General features: G+C 45.5%; 1 protein-coding gene across 5 annotated transcripts in view; it reads left to right on the top strand.

Moving 5' to 3' along the window:
* SMURF1 (SMAD specific E3 ubiquitin protein ligase 1) overlaps positions 1-27,840 on the top strand; it is a 103,982-nt gene that overhangs the window by 56,397 nt on the left and 19,745 nt on the right. For 4 of the 5 annotated variants that reach the window (XM_053912565.2, XM_053912564.2, XM_053912563.2 and 1 more), the window contains 6 exons: positions 21,366-21,404; positions 22,505-22,613; positions 24,068-24,201; positions 24,349-24,414; positions 25,664-25,739; positions 27,138-27,379. In XM_053912565.2, the coding sequence (XP_053768540.1) occupies positions 21,366-21,404; positions 22,505-22,613; positions 24,068-24,201; positions 24,349-24,414; positions 25,664-25,739; positions 27,138-27,379 (666 nt within the window). The remainder of the gene's footprint in view (positions 1-21,365; positions 21,405-22,504; positions 22,614-24,067; positions 24,202-24,348; positions 24,415-25,663; positions 25,740-27,137; positions 27,380-27,840) is intronic. The other variant, XM_053912566.2, reaches the window with a different exon arrangement.

Below are 27,840 nucleotides of genomic sequence, written 5' to 3'. Positions count from 1 at the left end.
TCACATTCGTCTTTGTTTTATACTGACTTTACAGGTATTAATGTTCCCAGGCAAATCGCCAGTGTCTTGACAGTGTCTTTGGGCCTTGGCCAGGGAAGCAGCACTTCTTTCAGCTGAGATAAAGGGTAGCACACAATGCCAGGGGCTTGTTTCACCTGCTCCGTAGGGTTCATTCTTTCTCATTCTCCTTCTTCCTCTCTCTCTCCCTTCTCTCTCTTTGGTGACATGTTTATTGAGATACAACTCACGTGCCATGAAACCCACCGGTTTAAGCATACCATTTAATGGGTAATCAATTGTAGAACATTTTTATACCCCAGAAAGAAATCCTATACTCCTTAACTGTCACCCCCAAATCCCCTCATCCTTCCCTTCCCTTCCCTGTGCACTACTTACCTACTGGAAAGGAAATTTTAAGACAATTACTTTTAAAACGACATCAAGAATATTTAGGAATAAATTCAACAATAGAAGTACAAGACTTGCACACTGAAAACTACAAACCATTGTTGAAAGAAACTGACCAAGACCCCAGTAAGTAGAAAGACATCCCGTGTTCATGGACTGGAAAACTTAACACTGGTAAGATCCCTGTGCTCCTCAGACTTACCTGCGGGTGCAACACAGCACCCACCCGTCAGAGTCCCGGGAGGCTCTATGTGCATAATGGACAAGCTGATCTTAAAACTCACACGGAAACGCAAGGGGTCCGGAATGACCAAAAAAGTCTTGGAAACTAGAACCAAGTTGGAGATTCACTTCCCAATTTCAAAACTTACTACTACGCTGTGGTAATCGACATGGAATTTGACTCATAGTAACTGTATATATATATATATGGTTGATGGAATAGAATCGAGAGTCCAGAAATAAACCGTCATGTTTACAGTCAATCCGCTTTTGGCAGCTCTGTCAAGACAATTAGGTGGAGGAGAGAACAGTCTTGTCAACAGATGGTTCTAGACAGACAGTAACTGGTGGCAAGGAGGTAGAGAAATTGGAACCTTTACGCATTGCCGCTGGGAACGTACAATTGTGTAGCCACTTTGAAAAAAATCTTGGCAGTTCCTCTAAATGTTGAACATAGAGTTACCACAGGACCCAGCAATTACACGCTGAGGTGTATATCCAAGAGAATTGGAAACCCAGTCTACATAAAACCTTGTTACACGCGTGCTCATTTCTCCCCCAGTGTTATTCACAGCAGCCAGAGTGTGACGGCAGCTGAAGTGGCCGCTGCCTGATGAATGGTTCAGCAGAGTGTGATGTAGCCATACAAGTGAATATTATTTGGCAACCAAAAGAAATGAAGTCCTCATACTCGCGGCAACACGAGTGAACCCTGAAAACATTATGGTAATTGACAGAAATCAGTCGTAAAAGGTCACACATACTGTATGATTTCATTTATGTGAAATGTCCGGAATGGGCAAATGCATGGAGACGGAAGCAGATTAATGGTTGCCGGGCGCTGGGGGAAGGGAAATGGGGCGTGGCCGCTAGTGGACACGGGGCTGCCTTGGGGCATTATGAAAATGTTGAGAAATTAAATGGTGATGATGATTGTACACCTCTGACTATACTGAAAGCCATTGACTTGTAGTCACACTTTAAAAATTTTTAATTTATTTTAAAGAGAGGGAAAGAGAGAAAAAGAGTCATCCGTTTGTTGTTCCACTCATGTATGCACTTACTGGTTGACACTTGTATGTGCCCTGACCAGGGATTGAACCTGCAACCTTGGTGTGTTTGGACAGTCCTCTAACCCACTGAGCTACTGGTCAGGGCTGTGTTCACATTTTAAAAGCATGAGTTTTATGGCTTACGGATTATATCTTAACAAGTTGTTACATTTGAAAATGTATACTTAATGAGATAACACAACTACAATTTTTTTCCTTCTCTAGTTAGAAGCAAAGTCTGGCAGATTTCTGTTTTTATTTTTTAAGTCATATTTGTTTCCTTTTTTTAAAATATGTTTTTCAGCCCATCAATGTCTCCCTCTCTCAGTCCCTCTCCCTCCTTCTCTCCTTCCCCCTCTCTTTTCCTCTCTCTAAAAGCAATGAAAAATAACCTTGGGGGAGTGTAAAAATGTGTGTGTGTGTATGTTTATGTTTGTTTATGTTTATACAGTGTGTGTTTATGTTTATACACACACACTGAGGGGGGCCTGTCCAGAAAGTGTCCAGCCATGCATTATGAAAAGGATACATTTATTGAAGAAGATACAAGATGCAAGAAACAACATAGGACAATGCTGCCTCAGTCCCCGTACTTTGAAGGGGTTCAAAGTGGACACCTTGGGACCTCGCACAATTCTCCTGGTCACCATCAGTTGCTCTGTCGTATTTTCCGGAATCTCACCAACAGTCTGAAATTTCTTCCCTTTCAAAGGTGATTTTACTTTGGGGAAAAGCCAGAAGTTACAGGGCACCAAGTCTGGGCTGTAGAGGGACGGAGCCACCTGGGTGATTTGATCTTTTTCCAAAAAACCCTGCACAAGACGTGATGCATGAGCAGGCGCGTCATCATTATGAAGCTGCCGATCACCAGTTGCCCATGGCTTTGGTCTTCTGAATCATCTGAATAGTTTCCATGGAGGAACGTTCAAGTTTAAAGCTATACTCACTCAGTCATTCTGAATGCAATGGCCACACAGTACGCATGCTCACTCAACGGCATCTACCGCCCAGTGACTAGCACAGTGAAGTCATCATTGTTCACACACGCGCATTCCAGTCCACTGTCCTTGGCTGCCAGGTGATATCAGTGTTGCACAAACCGCTCTCATATTAACAATGGCTGGACTTCTCCAGACAGACCTCATATTTATTCATTCCTTCTTTCTTTGGACTTATTTTATTAATCTTTCTTGAGTTAAAATCCTAGTTCATAGACTTACCTTCTTTCTGGAGTTTTAGTGCAGTTAAGCCTATGCATTTTAACATACAGTACTTTCTGTTTTCATTTGATTCTAAAAGCGCGTAGTTCCTTGTTTCCACTTTGACTTTTCTGAATTCCACATGTTTGAAAAGAATGTGTGTTCTCTGTTTTAATGAAACCATTTCATTGAGTTTATTTTTCTCTTTCATGATGTGACTTCCTATAAACGTCGGATGATTCTTTGCTATGTATTCATTTTTGCAGCTGGGATCTCTGGTTTCTTGGGGTGCAAGAGGAATGGAGGGAGGTGGTAGGGGTGCTGCAGGAGGGGCTTACTCTGCCCTGCAGTCACCTGTTCCCTGCCCACTGCAGCATCCTGAGTCCCAGGGCCACGCGGCTACACTCCATCTTGCAGCTGGAGGCAGAGCCTGGCCCTGGGCCGCTGGCCCCCGTTGGACAGCGGGCCTGCCTGACTAGGGCCTGACCGCTCCTCCTGCAGTAGCTCCTCACAGCCCGACTCGCCGTGTGGTGGCCTGGTCTGGGCCTCACCTTCCTGACCACGCTCCCAGACTGCTGTGAGTGCTGGCACACCTTCTACCCGTGCACCTGCCTGCACGAGGCTGTGTCACCTGTCTACAGCTACAGGTTCCCTCTCCTCCTTGTATGCTCTCCATCCTTCAGGGGTTTTTAGAATTTGTGAGCAGAGCTGTGTGAACATATGTCCTAGATGTGTGTTTTACTATTCCTGTTGGTTTGGGAGGGAAGGGCAGACAGCAGCTTGTGCTCGTTCTGTCAGTCTGGAAGCCTAGTAGCCTGTCGTTTTTGCTCAAGGTGGGAGTGTGGGCAGTGTGGTGCTGCCATTGTTTCCTAAAAGAAAGAAACGAGAAGCCACAAGAGTTCGGGAAGCAAAGCAGGGAGCGGAATGATGGAATGAAGCCTTTCGGGGCTCTGTGAAAACTATTTTGTTTGTGAATTAATTTTTGAAAATTCATCCTCAGGACAGTCTTCAAAGCTTTATATTTTTATGGTGTTACTGACTTTAGTGCTGTCCTTTTTCATTTGCTTCTATCTCCCCTAACATCTTTTTCTTTCAAGTTTTTTAAAAAAGATTTTATTTATTTTTAGGGAGGGAAAAAGAGGGAGGGAAACATCAGTGTGTGGTTGCCTCTTATGCGCCCCCTACTGGGGACATGGCCTGCAACCCAGGCATGTGCCCCAACTGGGAATCGAACAGGCGACACTTTGGTTCGCAGGGCGGCACTTTGGTTCGTAGCGTGGCACTGAATCTACTGAGCCACACCAGCCAGGGGCTCCCCTATCATCCTTATGTACCAACTGGGGAAAGGCCCTTGGTTTCCAGCCCTTTGAAGTCACGGCGCCTTACTAACGGAGTGGAGAGTGGAGAGTGGCATCAGCAGCAGTGTCCGTGCTGAGAAGTGGGGGAAGGACCCTTGCTGTCATTACCGTCATTTGCAGTCACTAACTGCTAACTGTAAAGATTTTACTTTTCCTACATATGGTGTTTATGTACTCAGTTTTTACAGAAAGTTTAGAGTGCAGCCTGACAAAAAGAAGAATGCATATTATCACTCGTGCCACTTGACCAAAAAAGGGAGTGATACTGTATTTGACCTGTTTTTGTTTAACATTTTTATTCAAAACTTCATTTTTAGAAGTTTTAGATTTACAGTGCTGTGTGAGGACGGCACAGAGTGCCACATTACCCACGCACACAGACACACCCTGCCCGCCGTTGCCCCGGTTACGGTGACCCAACCTGTCGCGGCCCGCTTGTGACCACTGAGGCACCGGCGTGGACACATGCTGTTCACTGCACACACTGGCCTTAGGACGTCCTCTGGTTTTACTAAGGACTTCTTCTGTCCCAGGGTCCCGTTCAAGCTGTGGCATCGCATGCAGTTGTCATGGCTCCTTAGGCTGCTCCTGGCTGTGGCAGTTTCTTAGACTTCCCGCATTTCTGGTTACTTGGGCAGTTCTGAGGAGTACTCTTCGAGTATTGTAGAATGTCTGTCCTTGGAATTGTCTGATGTTTTTCTCGTGGTTAGGTTGGGATTTTGCATTTGGGGGAGAAGATCACAGGGAAAACGGCATTTTTATCACATCATATCCAAGTACATACTGTCAACATGGTTCCTGACGACTGTTGTTGACCTTGGTCACCTGGCTGAGGTCGTGTTTGTCAGGCTTCTCCACGTGAGGTTCCCCTTCCTCCCCCTTCCATACTCCACTCTCCAGAAGAAAGTCACTGCGCACAGCCCACCCTGAAGGAGTGGGGTTTGTGCTCCCCTTCCTTAGCGGGGAGCACCTACTGTATTTTTCAGACTATAAGACACACCAGACCATAAGACGTACCTAGGTTTTAGAGGAGGAAAATAGGAAAAGAAAAAACCCCGCTCCACCGCCGCTCCCCCTCCCCACAGCGAGCCAGGGAAGCTACATTCGGACTATAAGACGCACTCCCATTTCCTCCCAAATTTGGGCGGGGAAAGAGCGTCTTATAGTCCGAAAAACACTGTACGTAATTTACTTGGAGTTTTCAACACATTAGATTGGTCTCTTTTCCCCTATGATTGACTTACACAGTCATGTTAGTACCAGCACGGACTCAGGGATGCGGATGCTGCACTTGGGGCTGTAACGCAGCACCACGCACGCACTCTGTCGTGCTGGGTGTTCCCGCTTCAGCTGCGTCACGCTGCCCGCTGGCTCCTGGCCCCTCGTCATTTCCCCAGCAGTGTGGTGGGGTTTTTTTGTTTTTGAGCACTTCCTTGCTTTCTGTTGTTGTTAGATGCTCATCTTGTGTCTTGCTTCTCCCGGTTCTAGAATCATCCATTTCTCCACGAAGCCCTTTTTTCTTTTAATGCATGATGATAAAGATAACGTTTTCCAATTAAATATATCAGTTTTCCATATCATTATATATTCTTGTACCACACGATGACTATTTTTACTTTAAAAAAAAGCTTTATTGAAATATAATTTACCTGTAATTAAATGTACTCACGGCTCTGGCCAGGTAGCTCAGTTGGTTAGAGCATCGCCTAGATGCACCAAGGTTGTGGGTTCGAACCCCAGCCAGGGCCCACACAGGAGTCAGTCAGTGAGCGCTCAGATAAGGGAACAAAAAACTGACGTTTTGCTCTCTCTTTCCCTCCGCCCTTTTCTGTATCTCTTTAACATCAACAAATGTGAGGAAAACACTTTAAATAAAAATAAAATGCACCCATTTTAAGTGTGTAGTTCAGTGAATTGTGACAAATGTATGACACACCTGTGCCCACCGCCCCAGTTAGACAGAAAGCATTTCCATTGCTCCAGAAAGTTGCTGATGACCTTTTATAGCCAGTCTCCCCACGCAGCTCCTGGACTCTGTCAAGCAGTGATTTGCTTTTTGTATCGATTAGTTTCGCCTAAAGTTTCATATACATGCTATCACATAGTACTCTTAAGTGTTTCTTAATACTTCTGAGGTTTACCCATGCTTTTGCATGTATCATGCATGATTTAAAAATAATTAAGTGCATAACTCACTGAACTCTCCCAGTCTGACAGCACCGATCAAGAATAGGAGCCTAGCCAGTCCCCAGACCTTCCACGTGATCTCTTGCAGTCGTGCCCTTGTCCTGCGGAAGGAGAGTCGTGCCTGAATCCCACAGAATCACTGGAGCTGGTTTTGTGCTTTATATCAGTGCTATAATGCACCACTCGATGTGTCTTTCATCGAATAACTCAGTGTGAGATTCATTCGTAACTTTGTACGTGGCTGTAGTTTGTTTTTCTCACTGCTGTATAATGTTCCATCCTGTGAACACCACAGCTTTCTTACTGTGCTGCTGCCGGGCATCTCAGTGGTTCTCGGTCCTGGGCTGTTCCTAGCGGTGCCGCCATAACCGCTCAGCCACGGGGTTAACACACGGACGTGTGCATTTCTGTTGATTACGTACCTAAGGGTGGGCTTTCTGGGGTATGTTGGCTTTTCTTTGTATTTTAAACAATTTCGTGAATCCAGTGTTGGCCACATTGGTTTGAAATTTTTAATGTTTTACAAACTGTTTCATTTTGACAGTTGTCTTAGTGCAGGGCCTAATTCAGTGAGCTCTGTGGTGTTGGTTGTGGGTGCGTCGGGCTCCTGCCTCCAGCTCAACTCCGCTGGGCCACCGTGGGCCAGTGTTTCAACTTCCTGTGCTTCTGCTCTTCTCATCTAAATTGACTGTAGTGATTTCTCTCTGACTTACACCACGATGTAAGTAAGGATTAGCTAGCTAAGTAATTACAAAAAGGTTTGTGATAAAATCATGCAAAGTAATACCTTTAAATATTTCAGTTCTATAGCACCGAGCACTATAATTTGGTAAATAGGGAAGAAATATAAGGGACTTTCCTGGAACAGCGATTTTCAGCCTTTTTCATCTCATGGCACACGTGAACTATTACTAAAATTCTGTGCCACTCCAAAAAATACATTTTTGTCCATCTGACAAAAAATGTAGATATAATTTTGACTCGTTCACACCGGACAGCGGTTGTTGTGCTGGCTGTTGTCATTCATTTGTTTGACAGTCCGAGGGAAAGGAGGTCAGTGTTCCTGACTAAACAAACAGTCAGCAACTGCATGCTTTATAAAGTACTGCAGCACGCCAGTTGACAGTTGTGTTATGAAAACTGTGTAATACGGGTTTTAATAATCATGCCTGTGTATTTGCAGTGTGTTACTGTTACCATAGGTAGTTAGCTAGTTATTACTAAAGGAAGGAAGCGAAGGGAATCAAATATTGTTGCCCATAATCAACCGAGGAGCAGAAGCCTGCTCGCTTCACCAGGATGCTACAGCATTTACAGATTCCTTCGCCCACCCCAGGGAACTGCCGCCCAGGACACTTGATCCTGGGAGCAGGCAGGAAGTCTCCCCGGGAGCGCGCCTACCCTCTGGTCCCAGATTGTCAGACTGCGGGAAGTGGGGTAGGGGAGGTATGGTACGCACACGCACAATAGAAGTCAGAGTGGCTACGGGGGAGGTGCTTAACCATAGAGGCCTGTCAGTCTGACCTGGGAAAGGGATCAGTTGGCTAGTGGGTGGATCCCTCAGAAGCCCACCAAAGCTTGGGAAGTTGATTGGTTAGTAGGAAAACCTCCTGGTCCATCCCAAGGCCAAGATAATATAACCCAGTTTAATAAAGTAGCGCACTAGTGCTTGCTCACACCTCCCCCCACCCCGCCCCTTCCCCTGCCAGGAACCTGTGCTTGCCCCCTTCATTCCCACATTCTCCCCATAACCATGGGCCCTGGCGCCACCGGGACTCCAAATGCAGGCTCCAGGTGGAGGCCTGGCTAGAGCAGTCGCAGTTGGGAACTAAGCTACCTGGATGAGGACTGAGACAGCTTGGCCGCCGCCTGGGCTCCAAGGGACTGAGCTTTACTATGCCACAAGCTCTGGACACTGGCCTTTGTTCTGGCCGTGCTGAAGACACAGTTGGGCTTTTTCCACGGCAGGACGGACGGAGATGGGACACAGGGACAGCCCTCCATTTCTACTCAAACAAATCTCGCCACACCGCCACCTCCCATGCGTTGATCCGTGAAATGCCTTCCTCGGGATCCCATGGAAGAGCCCCACTTCCACTGGCTACACTCCCTTGCTAAATTTCGCCCTCTCCTTTGGGGGTTCTCTTGTTTTTTGGTAATGCATCAAATCGATAAAGCCTTGTTTATCAGCTCAGTACCTGAAGGAGAGAAAATGTTGACAGAACTTTCTCTTATTATTTAGTATTACTTTTGTTTCAGAACAGAGCCCAGGGGGTGGTGAGCAATATACTGTTACCGAATGGACCCGCCCTTGTGCTCCGGGGACACCCCCCCCCCATTAGGTTTGCCTTGCCCGCCACCAGGGAAAGACATCTCTCAATGCCAGAGATTGGTGAAAAGGAAAGGAATTATTCATTTAAAAAGTAATACAGACTTGGAGTAGTGACTTAATGTCTTCATTAAAATACTAAAGTCCTTTAGAATACCCACAGACGCACACAGTCCTTCCCTCTCCCTCTGCCCAGTCCAGGTACCGTATCTCAGGAACAGAACCAGAAGTCCGAGGCTCAGGCAGCCCCTCGGTTCCGGCACCATCGGCTGTGTTGCCGCCGTGATCTCCAGTTAATCCAAAACCATGTGGCACCTTCCCATGGCCCACCAGCAAGAGTCCTTTCTCCCCTTTTCTTCCCGGCAAGGTCTCTCCTTCCTAAAGCAAAAGGGAGCCACGTGGCAAAAGGGAGCACCCCAAAGCCATGTGGTCCCAACCACCCAGCATGGCTGCCACGCCTGGGTTTAAATCCCAGCACCAGCCTTCCTCTGCAGCCCCATTTCCAACCCCTCCCACAATCATTTACACCTGCCAGCATTCCCTATTCTTCCAGCTTTACTGGGCTGCCATAGTAAGTCTGGGCAGGTGTGGCCCCATGGCATGGAGCCAATCATCTCCAAGCTCTCAGGCAGGTGCTGTAACCAGGGGGAGTTGCCTCCCAGTCACATCTTGGGTGGAAGTCACTCCTATCTCTCTGGCTCAAAGCTTGGCCACAGCCACTTAACATATCCATGAAACCAGTTAAAAGTTACAGATATGTTAAATGACCATGCCAGAGGTTAGCTGCACAGCTGTTGCTGTACAAAGCAGCTCTCAAGAGCCCTGCTCCATGTGTCCCATCCCCCAGCTCAGACTTGTGAGGGTGAGGACATCATATATATATGTATTTTTCTATAATATCTCCTGGACACCCTGAGTTCTGCACCCTGTTACACTTTTGGTCCTTGCCTATTTACTTCAGGTCTGGTCTGATTATCAGGTTGGCTTCCTTCCCAGAGCCCTCCCCCCCCCCCACCTTTTCCCTTCTACCCTCAGCAGTTGCCACCTTGTTAAAGTGGCCTCCTCTAAGGGCACAGCTTCAGTTCTGTGAGTGGGCCTTCAGGAGTCAGCTAGGGAGGGTGTTTGGTTGGTTCTCCCCCTGTGAACCCTGGGTTCTCTCCTGCTGATGGAGTTCATTCAGTTTCCTTTTAGGGCCACCGTCAAATGTATTTGTTTAATGACAGGCTTTTGGGTTAAAATTCATCTCTTTCCTGATGAAGTTGAGTTTTATTTTATACTACATAACCTTAGGAAAATAGTTGAAGTTTGAAAAGTCAATTTGAAACAAATGCTTAAAATATTTTTTTTGTAAAGATGATCGTAGTTTCTTTTCCGTAAAAGTCAAACCCTTGAGCATAGGAAATACCTTATAAGGACAAGGAACTTTTTTTCCTGCTGTTCTGGAATCCTCCGCGCTTGGAGCAGGATTTGGCCTGTGCTGGGCGATCAGAAATGTTTAAATGGGTAAAAAGGTTCACTAGTCAGAAGCAACGGCTTTTACCAACTCTGACTTTGGTTGATCAAGTTATATGATCTTTTAAAGCCTCGGCTTTTTCATCAGGAAGACGAACATATAATAGTAACTATTTCATGGGACTGTGGCATCGAGTAAATGTAATTATGCATGTCAGATGCTTAGCTGAATGCCTCATTAATTACCGTGTACAAATATTCGGTAAATTTTAGCTGCTGTTATTAGTTATACTAAAGGGAAATAGATTGTATTTTTAAAGTTTCATGAAACAGTGGCAAAGTTTCCAGTCCTTCCAAACGGTCCACTGTGCTTCTGCTGATGGCTTTCATCAGATGTTCGGGCAGAGAGATTGGTCAGGTGGTTGCCCGGGGGACAGTGTGCTTTCCAGGACGCCTCTAGGAGCTCCAGTTGCAAACTGCTCCTTGGTTCCTGGTTGTGAAATCACCCCGTGCTCTTCAGGAGAAGAGGCACTAGACATCTGGGGCTGAAGGCTGGAGCTCATAAGCATTGTCTTTGTGTAAGCCATTTGAATAGGGCATTCGGATGGAAAAATAAACGTGTTTAGGGAGAAAACATTGATAATTAACTGAGCTAGGAACTGGTTACTTTTGGGATGTAACTTTAAATACTTAGATAAAACTTTCTGTGATGGAAACCTGACTTTTCTGTGTCCTCAGGCTGGGAAAGGTGCTTCCTCCCACCTGTAGGACCAGCCAGCCTCCTGGTGCGCTTGTCCCCTCTCACGTGATGGCAGAGCATCCCACTTGGTTTATTTAAGACAGAAACGTGATCTGGAGATAAAAGTTACTCAGAGACAGACTTTAAATGAGACACCTTTCTTATCTTCCAGGGCAAAGGTATCTGGCCTGTAATACTTGGGAAGAAGTCAGACAGCAGGAAGTTACTTTCTGTGAGGCCTTCTTTCTTCACCCAGGGAGAAAGAAGGCCACCCTGCAGGTTCTGCAGGGCACTCCCAGGGTGTCAAGAAAAGCAACATTTAAGATGAAAATATAAAAATTAGCCCTGGCCAGGTGGCTCAGTTGGTTGGAGGGTCATTCCCGTACTCCAGAAGGTTGTGGGTTCAATCCCCGGTTGGGGTGCATATGACAGGCAACCGATTGCTATTTCTCTCTCACATCGATGTTTCTCTGTGTTTCTTCGTCTCTCTAAAGTCAATAAAAATATTTTAATTAAATATGTCCCTTAGTTATCCATTTTCTTGAAATGTAGTAGCCTAATCAGTCCTTGGAAATCGTGCTCTAGTTGTAAAAATGACTGTTTATTAATGAGAGCTTTGTTCACACAAGAACTTCCACACGCCCTCTGGACTTGGCCTGTTTTTTTGACACAGACTTTAGTTCACCCTCGTTGCACTATCACGTTTGGTTGAAACCACAGCGGAACATTTTGTTTCCTTAGTGCCAACCGATGTCACTGCATGTACCACGCATGAGGAGTAGCAGGACTCCTTTCTTGAAGCACAAGACCTGTCAGGCAGCTGTGTGTGTGTGCGAAGCTGCCGGGCCTGGGCTCCCGGAGCCGTGCAGATAGCAGTCCGGCACACCGCGGTGGAGGCCCTGGAAAATGATCTCCTTCCTTCATTCAGGCACTTCACTTATTTCAACAATATCTACCGAACATCTAGTTCCTGAGCTCCATGCTGGGAGTGCAGTCATTGGGAGGAAAAGTCCCTGCCTTCTTGGTGCTTATGTTCTACTGAGTAGTTAGTTAAGAAGGAAAAAACGGTTAATACCCGGTTCATTTTTTCAGAAAATAATTTTAAAATAACCTCTGTGAGCACCACCCCCTCCTTGGGGTACAGTCGGGAACACAGAAGACACAGTGCTTGTGCCAGCGGACGTTTTTCTAGGGGAGAGGTGACGTGAAGCAGCGGATAAATAAATAGAGGGTTTTATTTCAAACCCTGATAACAGCTGCGATGCTGCTGTGGCAGTGTAACGTCAGATGGGCTGCCGAGTCTTTCTGGGTCCTAGTAATTTCACCAGCGAGGTGGGAGAGTGGCACCCGCCCTGTGTGTCCACTGGCCTCAGCGGGTCAGACTAGGTAGGGAAAATGTGTGTAAAAACCTGACCTCCTATAGTCACAAGAATGCTGTTCGTATTTGTGGCTGGTGGGGACCCAGGGGGACAAGCAGGGGAGCAGGAGCCTCCTCTGGTCCTGGGAGCCAACCTCTGCCTCCCTGGGGACCCTGCCTTACCCTTCAGGGTTTGGGCTTATGAGCTGATCTCTGTCATACTGGGTTCAAATGAAGTCAGACAGTTGTGCCGTTTATTTTTTAATTAATTCCATACATTTAGAGAGCATGAAGCTGTAAGACTTATTTTAAGCAATGGCGTTTTTGGAAAACCTTTGTAAGCATTGTCAGTTTACCAGAGTCCCTGCCCCCCAAGCCAGCGGGGCAGCTGCTGGTCGCTAAAGTGTGTTTTGCTGACGCAGACAGTTTTCCCCGCAGGGGAGAAATCATCTTATCCTGTAACGGTGTCTGGAGAGTGAGACGTGTGTGCGTTGTGTGTCGGAAGAGTGACACGTGTGTTTGTTGGGTGCTGTGTACCAGCTTACTGAGAAGGGTTGGGAAAAGTTACTTTGTTAGGCAGATAACGGGGTAGGGTCTAGTTCTGAGTGGAGGTGAAGAGTTCGTGTCTGTGGATGTAACCGACAGGGGATTTACTTTTCCCTCTCACGGCAAATCCGAGGGTTTCCTGAACTGACCCGGGCGGGGCCCGTCGGTGACTCTGGTCCAGGGCCCAGAGGCCACGTGCTGGCGGGACGCACCGACCAGCAAACCAGACTCTGCCTTTAACAGGGCGTCTCTTTTTACCCCTTTTTGTAGCGTAGAGGATTTTCACCCAGGTAGATAAAAAATCTGTGTTTCAGATGTACAAGTTAGGTGAGGCAGGCTGCTAATACTGTACATTCTGTGCATATCATGTGTTGGCAGCCGCCCTAGGTGTTACATTATACTATCTAATAAACGAAAATTTTACTTAGATGCTTTAAATTATTGAGATAGCTTAACTTCCCACGTTTTTATCACTGTTACTCTCCTTGGCGTGGTTTCTGTTTCATGCTCGTCGTGGTAAAGCCGTGTCTGAGGGGTGGAAGCCAGGGCTGCCCCTGAAGGGGCACCGAGCTCAGCTGGGGAGCACAGCCGCCTGTACAGCGGGTCCTGTGTTCTCAGCTGCAGGGCTGTGCAAGTTAAGGAGGAGTAAGGAGGGAATAGATTGCTCCTAGAGAAGAGTGGAGATTCCCAGGCCAGTCAAAACCTTTATGTAAATGTGGCTATCGACATAAAATTGCCAACCTTTGATTTTGCCAAGTCATTGTGGAAACTGTGAATTTTTTGACTTCATTTTGTGAAAGAAATATTTTAACGTGAAAAGAATAGAAAAGACATAAGGCCAATGCAAACATGTTTAAAATTAATTAGTTCAGTTTCATGAAAAACCCACTACATTGTCCTTATTTTTTAAATTCTGGCAGTAGTGGAAATGTTGGCCCAGAGCGGCATTCCGGAAACACTGGCCCGCGTGAGGCTGCGCTGAGAAAGCGGGCCTCACCTGGACCACGACGGAGGGGGACTCAAAAAGAGACAGACCGTTAAGTGGGTAGAGTAGCGAGAGCAATCGCCTAGAGGAGGGGCTCATGAACTGAACTATACTTAGAAGAATAGTGTGAGATAAAAGTGACACTGGGGAACGGGACAGTTTAAAACCCAGGAGAAATTTGCATTTGTAGTAAAATACAGTACAGAGCCATTGAAGGTTTTGAGCCTCAGAGCGCAAAAATGTCACGTCCATCTGGTGGCTGGCTGTGTGGTAGAAGTTAGCAAGGGGGGCGCCGTTTCTCGTAGATGAGCCACGAATGGGTGAGGCCACGGACTGGAGAATGGGTACGGAGGTGGGGAAAGCAGGAGGTCAGGAGACTTTTAGAAGAACGAAAAGGTAGGACTTGGTGACACATACAAGTACAAGAGGAGAGAGGAGTAAAAATTACAGCCACAAATGGCTTTAGGGGGATCCCATGCTTTCGTCAGGGACCGGGTAAAGAAGCGCGCCTTGCTAATGGAAGGCACCAGTTAGCGAAACGCTGCCCTTCCTTGTATTTTGAGATGCTAAGTGAACATCATACAAAACGCTCTGACTTCATCCCCAGCATTGGGAAACTCTGGCGCGTGATTAGGAACTTAGGGGATGTGAGAGGAACGATTCCGAAGCAGAGGGGCACTTCGGAGTGGAGTTGGAACAGCCGTGCAGCGGTCCACGCGGAAACTAAGCTTCATTTTCTGTAAATGTCTCTTTCGTTCACTGTGTATCCCCAGAACCTAATTCATAATTGGTGTATCGCGCATTTGTTTAAAAATGAGTGGTAGATTCAGTAGTGTGGGGTTTTACGCTGTGTAATACACTAACTAACTTTTATCGCTGCATCTCTTACAGTGGACAGAGAGGATTCTATCTCAATATCACAAAACTAACTAGTAGGAGAACTCATATGCCATTAATTAAACTAGGATCAGTATGACCCTAAATGCTCTTGGCACAAAACTTAGGCAAAATTCTCTTTGTGCTGACACTGTTTAGGCTTTTTCTACCTTGTGATAGAACCAAATTCCACTGGAATGAGCCTTAAATGAAAACATTGCCGGTCTTGTAAATATGAACAAAGATGAATCTTTCTGAGAGATGATGAGAATTCTTGCAGTCAGAAGCAGTCTGCAGCAGTGCCTCAGAAAAACTAGGCCCCGGCTGGTGGGTAATTGAGGCTGGAGAGTCTGGAATTTGGCAGTGGGAAACCACTGTGGAATTTTTAAAAGGAATGAGACACGAGGTTTACATGTTAAAAAGTGCTTGTGCTAGCTAATACCTGGAGCTCAAACACGGGTGGAGATGGCAGGAAGTCAGCACGTGCGTGAGGCCGAGAAGTAAGTGCACGGCACACAGGTGTCTGGCTGGGCAGGTGGGGGTGCTGCCGATGCTTCTGAAGTAAAGGGTCCTGGGGCAGGCCCAGGTTTTGAGGCTGAGTGGGAAGGTTTAACTCAGTTTTGGACAGTTTGAGTTTGGTAGGAGGGCCTCGAGACATCCACAGCTGTCGGAAAGGGAAGGGAAGCGGAAGGAAACGAGATTGCAGGTCCGTTTGAGGAGAGCAGAAAAAGTTGGCTGAGTTACAATTAACGGCTTTTCTTTATTCAAATATAGGAACACTGCTATTCACAATAGTAACAAAAACCAAGACGTTCCAGAGTAAACCAATTAGAAATGTGGGAAACTTTAATGAAATACTTCAAAACCTCACTCAAGGGCATTAAAGAAAAATTTAATAAATGGATAGATGTACTACATTCAAGAATGGGGATACACAATATTGTAAAGAGGTAAATTCCCCTCAAATTTATGGATGAAGTTATTTTTTTAAACTTGCTCAGAATGGTTCTAAAGTCCAGTGGGAAGCATACGCGAGAGCGACGAGCCAGGGAAACGCTAACAGAGAGTAAGGAGGAGGTTTTCGGGACGTGGGTTTCGTGTTTACACGTTTCCCGTTGTCATTTTTTTGTGAGTCTGTTGTTACTTTTCTAATTAGAGAAACGAAATAAAACAGCATCAGAAGCTGTAACAAATTATGATTTATCTACAAAAAAGACTGAAGAATGTGTGTATATGTGTGTGAATAGGTATGTGTATGTACATGTAGCATATTTACATTGAAAAGAAGTGTATAGATATTACAATGAATGGGAAATATTACTCTTGACTCTACAGAACTAAAAAGGATTATCAGGGAATACTATATGTAAATGACTGTATGCCAACAAATTGATAACTTAGGTGAAATCAACAAACTTCTAGAAAGGCACAGATTACTAAAGCTGATTCAAGAGGAAATTGAAAATCTTATAGACCTATAAGATAGTAAAGAAATTCAATTCGTAATTGAAAAACAGTGCGCCCCCCCCCCCCCCCCCCCCGGAAAAAAAAAAAGACCCGGCCTGTCAGGAGCCGACCAACAGCCGACCCTTGACACAGTCGGAACGGATGAGATGTGTCTGCACAGCAGAGGCAGCTGTGGCTGGACTTCCTGTATATCTCTTCTTGCACGCATGTCTTTGCTATTACTAGGTGGTGGGATTTTTGAGCACTTGTATTTCTGGTCCACTGATCTGCAGAATTCCAATGCAATTGTACAAAATGATTGCTTGGCCATAGAACAAAAGTCCCTTATAACCCCTCCGCAGCCTACTTCTCCTACGTATTGGAAGATTAATATTAGACAATGGGCAGGCCAGCTGCCCGAAAAATGGAGAAAAATTTTACTAGATATCCCCTGCTATACCTTGGACAGGAGTAATAATTGATGGAACTAGATGGGTAAAAAGGCAAGGAAAATAGGTGGACTATTATGATTTAAGCACGAGGGAACAAATACAAAGATCATCCCCTGCAAAGTGCATAAAGAAAGAACCTAGACAGGAAGATGGATGGCTGAGTTAGAGAGCCTAACCACAGAGGCCCTTTAATAGTTTACATATAACCACTGACTAGTCTAGCGTATCTTTTTGACCTATGCCAAATTCTGAAAACTTTGTTAGACATCAAATGATCAATAGACATTTGAAACTTTGTACGTGTAGTTACTTGTAGTTGTCTGATTGATAGCCCCCCTGGTCAAAATAACCTTTGTCTAGTATGAATACCTGTAGAACTTCCCGTACATTTTCTTGGTATTTCTGTATAGACTTTTTCTGCTTGAGAAATCATGCCATTACCTGTTCCTTTGATGTCATATAACAAATCCCTATAAAAATAAAGCTTGATTAAACTCTGAGAGTTCGGTCAGACCCACAAGGGCTGGCCGTTCTCCAGCATCAAACTTGGTGTCCGACCCCTCATTCTTTGCCTGCGCCGTCCATCCTTTGGGGACCCTGAGACCCGCCGAGGCTGGACCCCGGCACAGGCCTAGATGACTTACTGGTAAATTCTACAAAACATTAAACAAGACTGAATACCATTTCTTCACAAACTCTTTCCCCCACCAACAGATAGATAGATAGATGAAACAAGAAGGAATACTTACCAGCTCATTTTATGGAATCTGTATCATCCTGATACAACCCCCCCACAGATGAATATCTCTTGTATAGACAAAAATATTCCTCGACAAAATATTAGCAAACTGAATACAGCAGCACTTTAACTTTAAGAGTTCTGCACCATAGCCAAGTGGAATTTATTGCAGAATACAGAGTTGGTTTAACATCTGAAAATCAATTAACGACTATATCTCATCAGTAAATAAAGGACAAACATCACATTATCATTTCAATAGATGCAGAAAAGCTAACACCCCTTTATGATAGAAACACTCAACAAACCAGAACCGGCAAAAACAGCTTCCCAGTCTAATAAACAGCATCTGTGGAAAGCCACAGCTGACAGCGTACTCAGTGGGTGGGAGACTACAAGCCTTTGCCCCCACGACCGGGGGCAAGACCAGAGCGCCCGCCCCTTCTCTTCAGTATGTTACTGGAGGTACTGAGCAGGCAGGCGAGAAAGAGAGAAGGCACCCAGGTTGAAAAGGGAAAGTATCCCAAATAGAGATACTTCTCTCTGTGAGATGATGTGATCTTATATATAGAAAGTTCAAAAGAACACAAAGGAAAGTATTAGAGCCCATAAATAAATTCAACAAGGTGGCAAGGTACAAGGTGAATATACAAAAATCAGTCGTATTCTTGTACACTGGAAGCAAACAATCTAAAAGTGAAATTTAGAAAACAGCTTCATTTGCAATAACATGAAAAGGAATAAAATACTTAGGAATAAGTTTTATAAAAAGTATAATAAATGGGAAGACATTGCATGTTCATAGATTTGAAAATTTAGTATTGTTAAGATGGCAATACTCGCCAAATTCACCTACAGATTCAGTGAAATTCCTAAGAAAATCCAGCAACTTGAACCTAAAATTCACATGATAATTTAACAGATCCAGAATAGCCAAAACAGTCTTAAAAAAGGACAAAGTTAGAGGACTCATACCTCCTACTTTAACAGCTTACTACAAAACTGTGCTAACTGCTGTGGTCTGAGTGTTCATGTGTGCCCCACCCCCAGTTTGTATGTTGAAATCCTAGCCCCCAAAGGTGAGGGTGTTAGTAGGTAGGTAGGTAGGGACTTTGGGGTGTGCTTAAGTCCTGAGGGTAGAACCCTAACGCTTTATGAGAGAGACTGTGGAGAGATCCCTAGCCCGCCTGCCTGCCGTGTGAGAGCACAGGAGCGGCCTGCAGTCTGGAAGAGAGCCTCACCCAGCCACTCACCCTGATCTTGGACTTCCGTCCTGCCCCACTGGGAGGTAAATGTTCGTTATTTGTAAGCTACCCGGTCTTCAGCCTTCTGTTGTAGCAGCCTGCGCAGACCAGGACAGGGATCAAGACCGTGTGCTCATGGCGCAGGGGGCACAGGGAGGTCCATGGGATGGAATCGGGAGTCAGACTCTCACATTCGCAGTGATCAGTTTTCAGCACGCATGTCAAGTCAGTGGGGAGAGAGCGGTCTTTTCAACAGATGGTACTGGCACCACTGCCTGTGTACTTACCTGCAAAGGAATGAATTGGACCCCTTCTCACACACAAAAACAAACTCAAAATAGATCATAGATAAATGTCTACTTAAGAGTGATGTAACAGTAATTTTAGAGTAGTTTGAGTAGCTGAAAGTATACGAAAGCTAAAAGCATGATACTCTTGGGGGAAAATATAGGACTAAACCTTCAAGATCTTTGATAAGGTGAAGCCTTTTTAGACGTGACACTGAAGCACAAGCAGCTAAAGAAAATAGATAAATTGAACTTCATCAAGAAAGTGAAAAAGCAACCCACAGAATGGGAGGATATTTGTAAATAGGTAAGTATATTTTGTCTTTAGATAAAAAGGCAAACAATCAATTGAAAATAGGCGAAAACATCTAAACAAATTTCTTCAGAACAGTATAAGCACATGAGGCGATGCTCAAAGTCTTCAGAGAAATGCAAGTTAAAACCACAGACATAAAACCAGAGACGGATAATAGCAAGGATCAGTCGAGGCTTCGGGGAAGTCCGAACACCCCTGCCCTGCGGGTGGGGCGTACGTGGCGCAGACGCTGCGGAGACTCTGGCACTTCCTCAGTGCCGGGGTGTCTCGGCACTGCTGCTCTGCTCTACGCCTAGGTTCCTAAGAGAAATCAAACAGTGCGTCTGCACAGCAACGTGTGCACAGCATTCTGCACCGTGCCCACAGGCAGACACTGCCCCCAGTGCACCCACCGGTGAATCGGGAGAGAAGATGTGCTGTGTTCACACAGTGCAATGCTACTCAGTTACGGAAAGGAGTGGATTCATACTACAACATGGGTGAACTTTAAAAGCATGCTAAGTGAAAGAAGGCAGTCTCAAAATACCAAGTATCATCTGGTTCCATTTATTCTATATGAAAGGTGCAGAACAGGCGCGTCCACAGGGACGCAGAGTACAATAGACCAGTGGCTGCCTCGGACTGGCGGGATCTGAGGTGAAATGATTTTGACTGCTAATGGGGATGGGATTTCTTTGGGGGATGATGAAAAAGTTGTGGAATTGACTGTGGTGATGGTGGTTCAACCCTGTGACTATACTAAAAACCATTGAATTATGTGTATTAAATGGATGAATTTTATAGTATATGAATTATATCTTGACAAAGCTATTATATATATAAAATATACTAAGTAAAAAAGTTGCAGAACAATGTGTATTATATGAATATATTTTCTAAATAATATACTTAAAAGTTCATAACAAAACACGTTATCCTTTAAAAGTTAGCAAAATTTGTGAAGCAATGTAAAGGAGACATCGGGGTACATTCCCTTGATGTAATAGCTTTAATCATGGAACAGATTTGGCGACAGAATTTCTTGACAGTAATTGATACCACCTCATGAATAAGAGAATAATAATAGCATTTATTGCATCCTTTCTATATGCCAACATTTTGCTAAATTCTTAGCATGCATGCTGTCTTTGTTTTTCATAACACCTAATGATGGCCCAGCATACCAAAGTTTATTTTCATTTACAAAATTGTATCATATTGGAATATGAAAAATGCTTGTTTCTTCTTTTGTTGTTGACAATAGCTAAAAAGGCCTGGGCTGGTGTGGCTCAGTGGATGGAGCGATGGCCTGCGAACCAAAAGGGTCGCTGGTTTGATTCCGTCAGGCAGGGCACATGCCTGGGTTGTGGGCCAAGTCCCCAGTAGGGGGCACTTGAGAGGCAACCACACATTAATGTTTCTCTCCCTGTCTTTCCTCCTCCCTTCCCCTCTCTAAAAATAAATGAATAAAATCTTTAAAAGAAAAACAGTAGCTAAAAAGGTAAATACTGTAGGACTTAATTTGAATTTGTATTTATGTGATCTTAAGCATTTATAAGAGCATATTAATAAATCTATCTGTATGTGTTTAAGTAAGATTTTAAGTTTGAACTGAAACATTTTGGTTGCTATAGTTGATTCCCGGCTGGAGGAGAAAACACTTTTTCGTTACTTGACAATTTTTTGTTTAATGTAATACTAAATTTAAAAGGCAATCATTAACAAAGATAATTTTTAGAATTTTTTCCTTTGTAAATATAGACTATTGTCTCGCTCTGTTTGGGCAGCTATAACAAAATACCATTGACTAGATGGCTTAAACAATAAACATTTATTTACTTCTCACAGTTTGGGAGGCTGGGAGGCCTAAGATCCAGGAGCCAGCAGAGCTGGTTCACAGTGAGGGGCCTCTCCCTGGCCTGCAGACGTCTGCTCCTTGCAGCGTCCCTCACAGGGAGAGCTGAGTGAGAGCGAGCTCTGTGGTCTGGTCTTACAAAGACCCGGTCTCCGGTCCTCAGCGAAACCTACGCCCCTCCCAAAGCCCCCCAGCTCCATCCAGATCCCGTCGCACTGCATAGGGCTTCAACGTTTGAATGGGGTTGGGGACGGGACACAGTTTAGTCCATGGCAGCTAGCTGTGGTGAAAATCTTGTCCATAAATGCTAACCCTAGCATTTTTTGTTTGTTTTTAGTGTTATGTGCCAAGAACCTTGCAAAGAAAGACTTCTTCAGTAAGTAAACACCTATTTTTGCTCTCTTACAATACTAATATTTTCACATATTTCTGAATTTTAAACTTGTTACAAACAATAGGGTGTGTTCTCCTAAACTCCTGCCCGTTATGGAATAGGAGCCCAGGCTTGACAAGCTTCGTTCCCAGTAGAATACAGCACAGGCTCCTTACTGCCAGGCAAGAATGTGTAGCTCACACAGGAGAAGCTGTCTCGCTCGTTCCCTGCGCTCTCTGTCCCCCCATTAACCATTAACACATTGCTGTGTGCTGGACTGTGTTCTCAGCTCCAATACAGACGGGACACTCTTCTATCAAATAGCTGGGTGTAATAAACTTGTTGGTCAAATTTTATGAATTAAATCGCATTTTTAAAGTCTGGTAATTAAAGGAATTATAAAAAAATAGAGGATCCTTTTCTAAAGAGAGGAATCATCCCTAAACTCAAGGCTTTCACCTACTTGCAAGTGGGTGCGGCAGCTCGAATGCTTCACCCTCTTCCCGATCCTCACACAGCGCTGCTGAGTTCTTACTCTCACCTTAAAGGGGAAGAGTCCAGGGCTCACAGGCTTCCTCAGGGAGCTAGGGAGCTCCCGAGTGGCGGCTCACATCCAGGTCTGTTTCTGAAGCCTATTTTGCCCTCTCTCTGACCTTAAACCATCTGATTCATTTAGGAACTTAACTAATTTAGTACTTGCTTCCAGAGATAAAATAGACAAAGTCAGTCAACAAGGTTTCTAGGTATGACTTCTTTAGAGAGTACAAACACAATTAATTATAGACACCTTTTCCTCCATTTAATTAGCCACACTTAGTGATTATCAAAAGTGGGAATTCGAATGTAAGCCTATTTATATAGTTTTCTTTAAGCCCGGTTTTCTTTTCCAGCCTCCAAAAATCTGAGGGTGGTGTCATACTGGGTTGCCTTTCTTAGAAGGCTAAATAGATCGAAACTATCCTTAAATTAGAAGGAAGAAATCTGCCAGGAAAGTCTTCTTTTCCGACTCAGAGGGTCTTGAAGCTCCGTTTGCCCCCAGATTGTGTTCTGACGTGGCAGATAGGCCTGTAGTCTCATCCGGGCGGCTGTCCCCTCTCCTCCAGGACTCCCCGACCCCTTCGCGAAGGTTGCTGTGGACGGGTCTGGGCAGTGCCACTCGACGGACACCGTGAAAAATACGTTGGACCCCAAGTGGAACCAGCACTATGACCTGTGAGTGACGTGTTCTCCGAGCCGTTAGGGGAGCGGCAGGGAAGCTGGGATCTAGCTTTTCAGAGAAGCATTTCATTCTTTTAAAAACAGGACTTCTAACTTGTTATTGATAACGAGAGTAGATGGCTAAGTAAATACTACCTACTTTTAGAATTCACGTACTTGGGAGTTCTCGTGTTTGCCACTTTCGTAGGTCGTTCTGGTTTGCTTCTGTAATTGCGATCTTCTGTAACTTCTCAATCTGCGGGCCACTCTAACAGGGGAAAAGGGCCATGGCCGGGTCTCCTGTACGCTGCCTTTTTTGTTCATTTGTTTCAGTGAAACCCTAAACCAGGTTGTGGAGTTTTTACTTTGAAAGTACATTATTATACATACTTATTATGCAAATACATATTGCACATATTTCTGTTGCTTTTTAAATACTGTTCTCTAGTACAAATGTATTTTCTGTAAGAGACAACATACTTTGGTATAATTGAGTGTATATAAATCTATTACCATCAGGCGGTTTCTTATATTTGTTCATAAAACCGATCGCACTTTCACAATCTCTATTTTATGTGCACCTATGTTCTCAGGTCCCTGCTAGGAAGTTTTTGTCAAAGTAATACTGCATGATTGTTGGTTTTTTATTAACCAGGTTGTACTGGACTTGGGTGGGAGTGTTAGTAGTTGGAGTCTAAAACTCAGTTTCGGTTGTGCTGAAGTACCGTTAGGGGCCTGGGAAGTGCTTGTCAGTTCTTGTGCAGAGCGCTCCCCTCTGTGGCTGACTTGCACTGAGAGTACGGGGTGGGGGCGAGTGTCTGAGTTGGGGCCCACTGGGGTTCTCTGGATGGATCTGTGGGTCTGTAGGCGGTCCTCTGTTGTAAACTAGTGCTTGGCAGCGAGCCTGCCCTGGCCGGGGGCTTGCCGTCCGGCTGGCCGAAAGGTTGGGGGTTCAGTTGCTGGTCAGAGCACAGCACTCTGTTGCAGATTCCATCCCCGGCTGGGGAGATTATGGGAGGCACCCAATTGATGTTTCTCTCTCTTCTGTCTCTCTCCAACCCTCTCCCCTTCCCTCTCTTTCACTTTCTCCCTCTCCCTTCCTCTCTCCATAATGTCAATAGACATCTCCTGAGGTGAGGTTCTAAAAAGTAAACTAGCAAGCCTGACATCGCTGGGAATTTATGAATCATGTCACTGCCCTTTGGATCTAATAAAATATAACAAATCTCTGTTCAAAGATTATTCCTTCATGTGGTTATCTGCGTTTGCTTCTTACATAACTGGTTATAGTTCTTTTCCCAGCCCGTCGAAGTTAGCAGACATATTTATTGAGTGCTTGCTACATGTGGTATATAGAACCAACATTATTTTAAAAGGATTCTTCTGTACTAACAAGTCAGCAGGTAAAATCACAGTGGGCTCTCATAACTCAAAAGCACAATTAAAAGTGAGTTGCATGTTGTTTTTAGATATGTTGGGAAAAGCGATTCTATAACCATCAGCGTGTGGAACCACAAGAAGATCCACAAGAAGCAGGGAGCCGGCTTCCTGGGCTGTGTGCGGCTGCTCTCCAACGCCATCAGCAGACTGAAAGATACTGGATGTAAGAACCAAACGCTCTCCTGCCTCTTAGTGCAGCTGAAGAAGGCTTATCAGGAGTCATTTTTTTCTTTTAATACTGAATGCAGAATTCTGCCCTCCTCCCTAGTTAATGTTTCCCTGGGTTAAGTTTTGAATTGTTTGTTTGCAGACCAGCGTTTGGATCTATGCAAACTAAATCCCTCAGATACTGATGCAGTTCGTGGCCAAATAGTGGGTAAGAACTTTCTCATCTGTATAAAGAGATGCTTTTACAGAACTTACCATTCAGCTCTCACCACTGAGAAAACTTACACAAGCGCTGACACGCTGACGTCCTGCGAAGGACGAGCCACACACAGGGCCACCTCTTCAGCACTGAGAAGTTTGCTCTCGCGTAGTTTGTACTATTTTAGCTAATGCTCTTCAGCCTATCATTCCGACTTGAGTTAAAAGGACTCAGGAACAAAAGGATTTAGAGTTACAATTTTAAATGTCATTTTAATCATCACAGAATGGATAATTAACTTGTCATTCATTGTTATCCAGAGGTAGATGATAAGAATGGTGGCCATGTATGCGAGAGTTGAGAAGTAACTTCTTCAGGAAAACCCATCAGATATGTAAAAAGCAAGAGTGACTTCTGAAGACTTCCCTGTAACACGATTTTACAGAGTTAGGGGGCCGACTGATTTAGAACGGCCAAGTGAATGTGCTGATGTTGCAGAGGGTTGCCTGGTGCGATCCTCTGGGAGGTGATTTATCTGTTGAATAGCCCGTTGTATTCTGCACCCAGTTTTTATTGGCATTTCAGGGAAACTCTAAAATGTTGTGTGCTGGTTGTGTGCCTTGCAAGGAATCAGGGAAAATGTAGTATCTCAGCAGCACAGCAGAGCGACCCCAGATCTTTTAGGTACTGTCCTGCGCAGACTTGACCCAAGATAATGAAGAGTGAGTATGCACCCTAAAAACCGCCACAATGAAAAACTTCTCACTGAGTGCTTCTCGGTTTGCGATTTCTTCTTTTCTTTGTGGAGGGAAAAATGAATAACTGGGAACAATTTTACAGATGTCTTTGTTGTTCATAGTAGTGGCCAAGAATAAAATATTTGGCTTCATCTAGACCTTGCAGTAATGAAAGGGCTCTCTGTGTCCTTATTAAACATAAGTCAAAATCTCCATACAGAATAAGGTAACTTAGAGGAAGTGAATGTTGTGTTCTGTTATATTTACGGGGTGTATGAAAAACAGCACCTCATTCTGCTCCACGCGTGCTGGATGTTCCGGGCAACATGTGGTGATGTGTAGCTACTGGAGTAACACGCTTCCTGCTTGAAAGCTTAGGCATGTGTGTGTGTGTGTATGCACATGCCTCGCTTTTAAAAGACAATATTGTGCATAAATTATGGGTTCGCAATGGCTCACTGTGATTACAGCTGTATGAAATGCCCCTGGATTTTAACTCAAGGCGTTCCTTTCTGTTTTAGTCAGCTTGCAGACACGGGACAGAACGGGCCCTGGAGGGTCTGTGGTGGACTGCCGAGGACTCTTAGAGAACGAAGGGTGTGTATCCCCGTGGGCGCTGCCGCTCTGGGCCCGCCCTCCCCACCTCTTCCCTGGCTCAGTGCTTCAGGTGCAGGGAAGGGCTGTGGGGTGCAACTGGCACCAGTTTCCCTGTTCGTAGAGGAAGCGTGAGGACTGGTGGGGTCGTGGCCGGAAGACTCAGGATCCAATTTAAAGAGGTTCCCACTGGCCAAAGACGGAACAGTTTGAGCATCAGGAAGAATTATGACTAAGGGGTTGGTACACATCAAATCTGTTAAAGATGAATGCTATGTGCTCCTTATGGCACAGGGAGAGAAAAAAACCCTAAAACACTTTTTAAAAAACCCCTGAAAACTCTCATTGGTCACTGTCACAATTTTGTGATCCCCAGTGAATTAACAAAGCTGGGTGATAATTACGGGTAATCCGACATTTCCTCTTGGAAATCTGGGGGACGGGAGAGAGTGTTGCCCAATCCCAAGGGGATGCGACTGGCACCATCTGGAAGGGGCCCTCGGTAGGGGGAAGAAGACAGCCCAGCGTCTTCTCCCACACGTGCTAGGAGAATGGGTAGCTCACGAGGAAGGGAGAGAACCCGTGAGTTGGCCGTTAAAGCCGTGAGAGGCAAACCCGCTGCGCGCTCGCGGTGCGGGCCGCACTCGGATCCTGTCTGAGGACCGGATTGACTGGGGACATCGCACCCTGACTGGTGTTCGATGGCCTCTACGAGACCGTGGCGCGTTTCTGAGGCACGATGACAGGGAAGGTCTGTATCTTGTAGAGGCGTGTGCTGGACTGACTACTTCAGGGCGCGATGGGAAAGTGCCCAGTGGGGAGGGGGCGTCGGAAGGGTAGCCACAAGATGGCCAGCGCCGTGGCGGAGCGAGGAGTCCGGGAGATCCCTCGCCCAGTCGGTGAACACGTTTGAAGTGTGAGATGTGTTTTTAAAAGTATGGCTTCTAAGGGAAAACAGCCTATTAGGGTAAATTGTCTTCATAATTGCTCAGGGGGTGAAGATCTTTAAAGTCATTGCACTGTTTTGTGTAACCAGTTTTATTAAAGAGGAGAATAAAAAGGAACACAGAATATTTGAATTTGACTTTAAATAAGGAAAATTCAAATCTCATCTCATGAGCTCCGTGGAGCCCAAGGATGGTGTTGTGCAGTGGGTCAGCTCTCTCCGTGCGTGAAGCCCTGCAGGTGTGTCAGCGGCACTCCACCTGTGCCTCCCTTTGGCCACCTGTGAAAAAGTCTTTCTGTTTACATAGGGCGGGATGAATTTAAGAAGCTAAGCACTTGGGACACTGTAAATTGTTGAAGAAAAGCAGGATGAGTGGATGGGAGAGTACTACGCTGAAAGCTCAGGTCCTGTCCTCGGCCGGTGTGCCCACGCGTGCTGTGCTCTGCCCCTTCCAGAACCCTGTACGAAGACTCAGGGCCCGGACGGCCGCTCAGCTGCTTCATGGAGGAGCCCGCCCCATACACAGACAGTACCGGTGCTGCTGCTGGGGGCGGGAACTGCAGGTTCGGGGAGTCCCCGACTCAAGATCAAAGACTCCAGGCACAGCGACTGCGGAATCCCGAGATCCGCGGGTCCCTCCAGACGCCGCAGAACCGACCACACGGCCACCAGTCACCAGAACTGCCCGAGGGTTACGGTGAGAGAACTCGCCTGCCATCCTGAGCGTTCTCTATAACGTGTCAGAGAGCTTTAAGTTTTCGAACGCTTTGTAGTAACCCCTCCAGGCCTGAATGGCTGCTTGCAGAGCTGTGCGTGCGATGGTTGTGTTGGTGTAAAGACGAGTGACCGGAGAAAGGTGGTCAAAGGTGGAAAAAGATAAATCTTGCTCGTCACGAATTTGTCAGCAACTGTACCAGTCTCCCATTTAGCAATTGCGTGGACATTTTAGGCAAGTGAATACCCAGGAAAATCAGGACAGAGGGCTAGATGAGGGGGTCTGTGGTGCTCTGTGGTTTGAACGTGGAGAGGACAGGGTGGGGTATGGGTGAAGAGAAGAGATCGCTGGACAGCCGCAGAGGGCGAACCCAGTGAAGGAGGAATGTGGTATAGATGTGGCGGATCATACCTGAAGGAAGAGCAGGTGCAGGTAACAGAGGT

Source organism: Desmodus rotundus, chromosome 10 (genome assembly GCF_022682495.2).
Source record: "Desmodus rotundus isolate HL8 chromosome 10, HLdesRot8A.1, whole genome shotgun sequence".
In the NCBI taxonomy this organism is placed as follows: domain Eukaryota; kingdom Metazoa; phylum Chordata; class Mammalia; order Chiroptera; family Phyllostomidae; genus Desmodus; species Desmodus rotundus.
The sequence above is the reverse complement of the archived record's forward strand: the minus strand, read 5'-3'. Positions and strand labels throughout refer to the sequence as shown.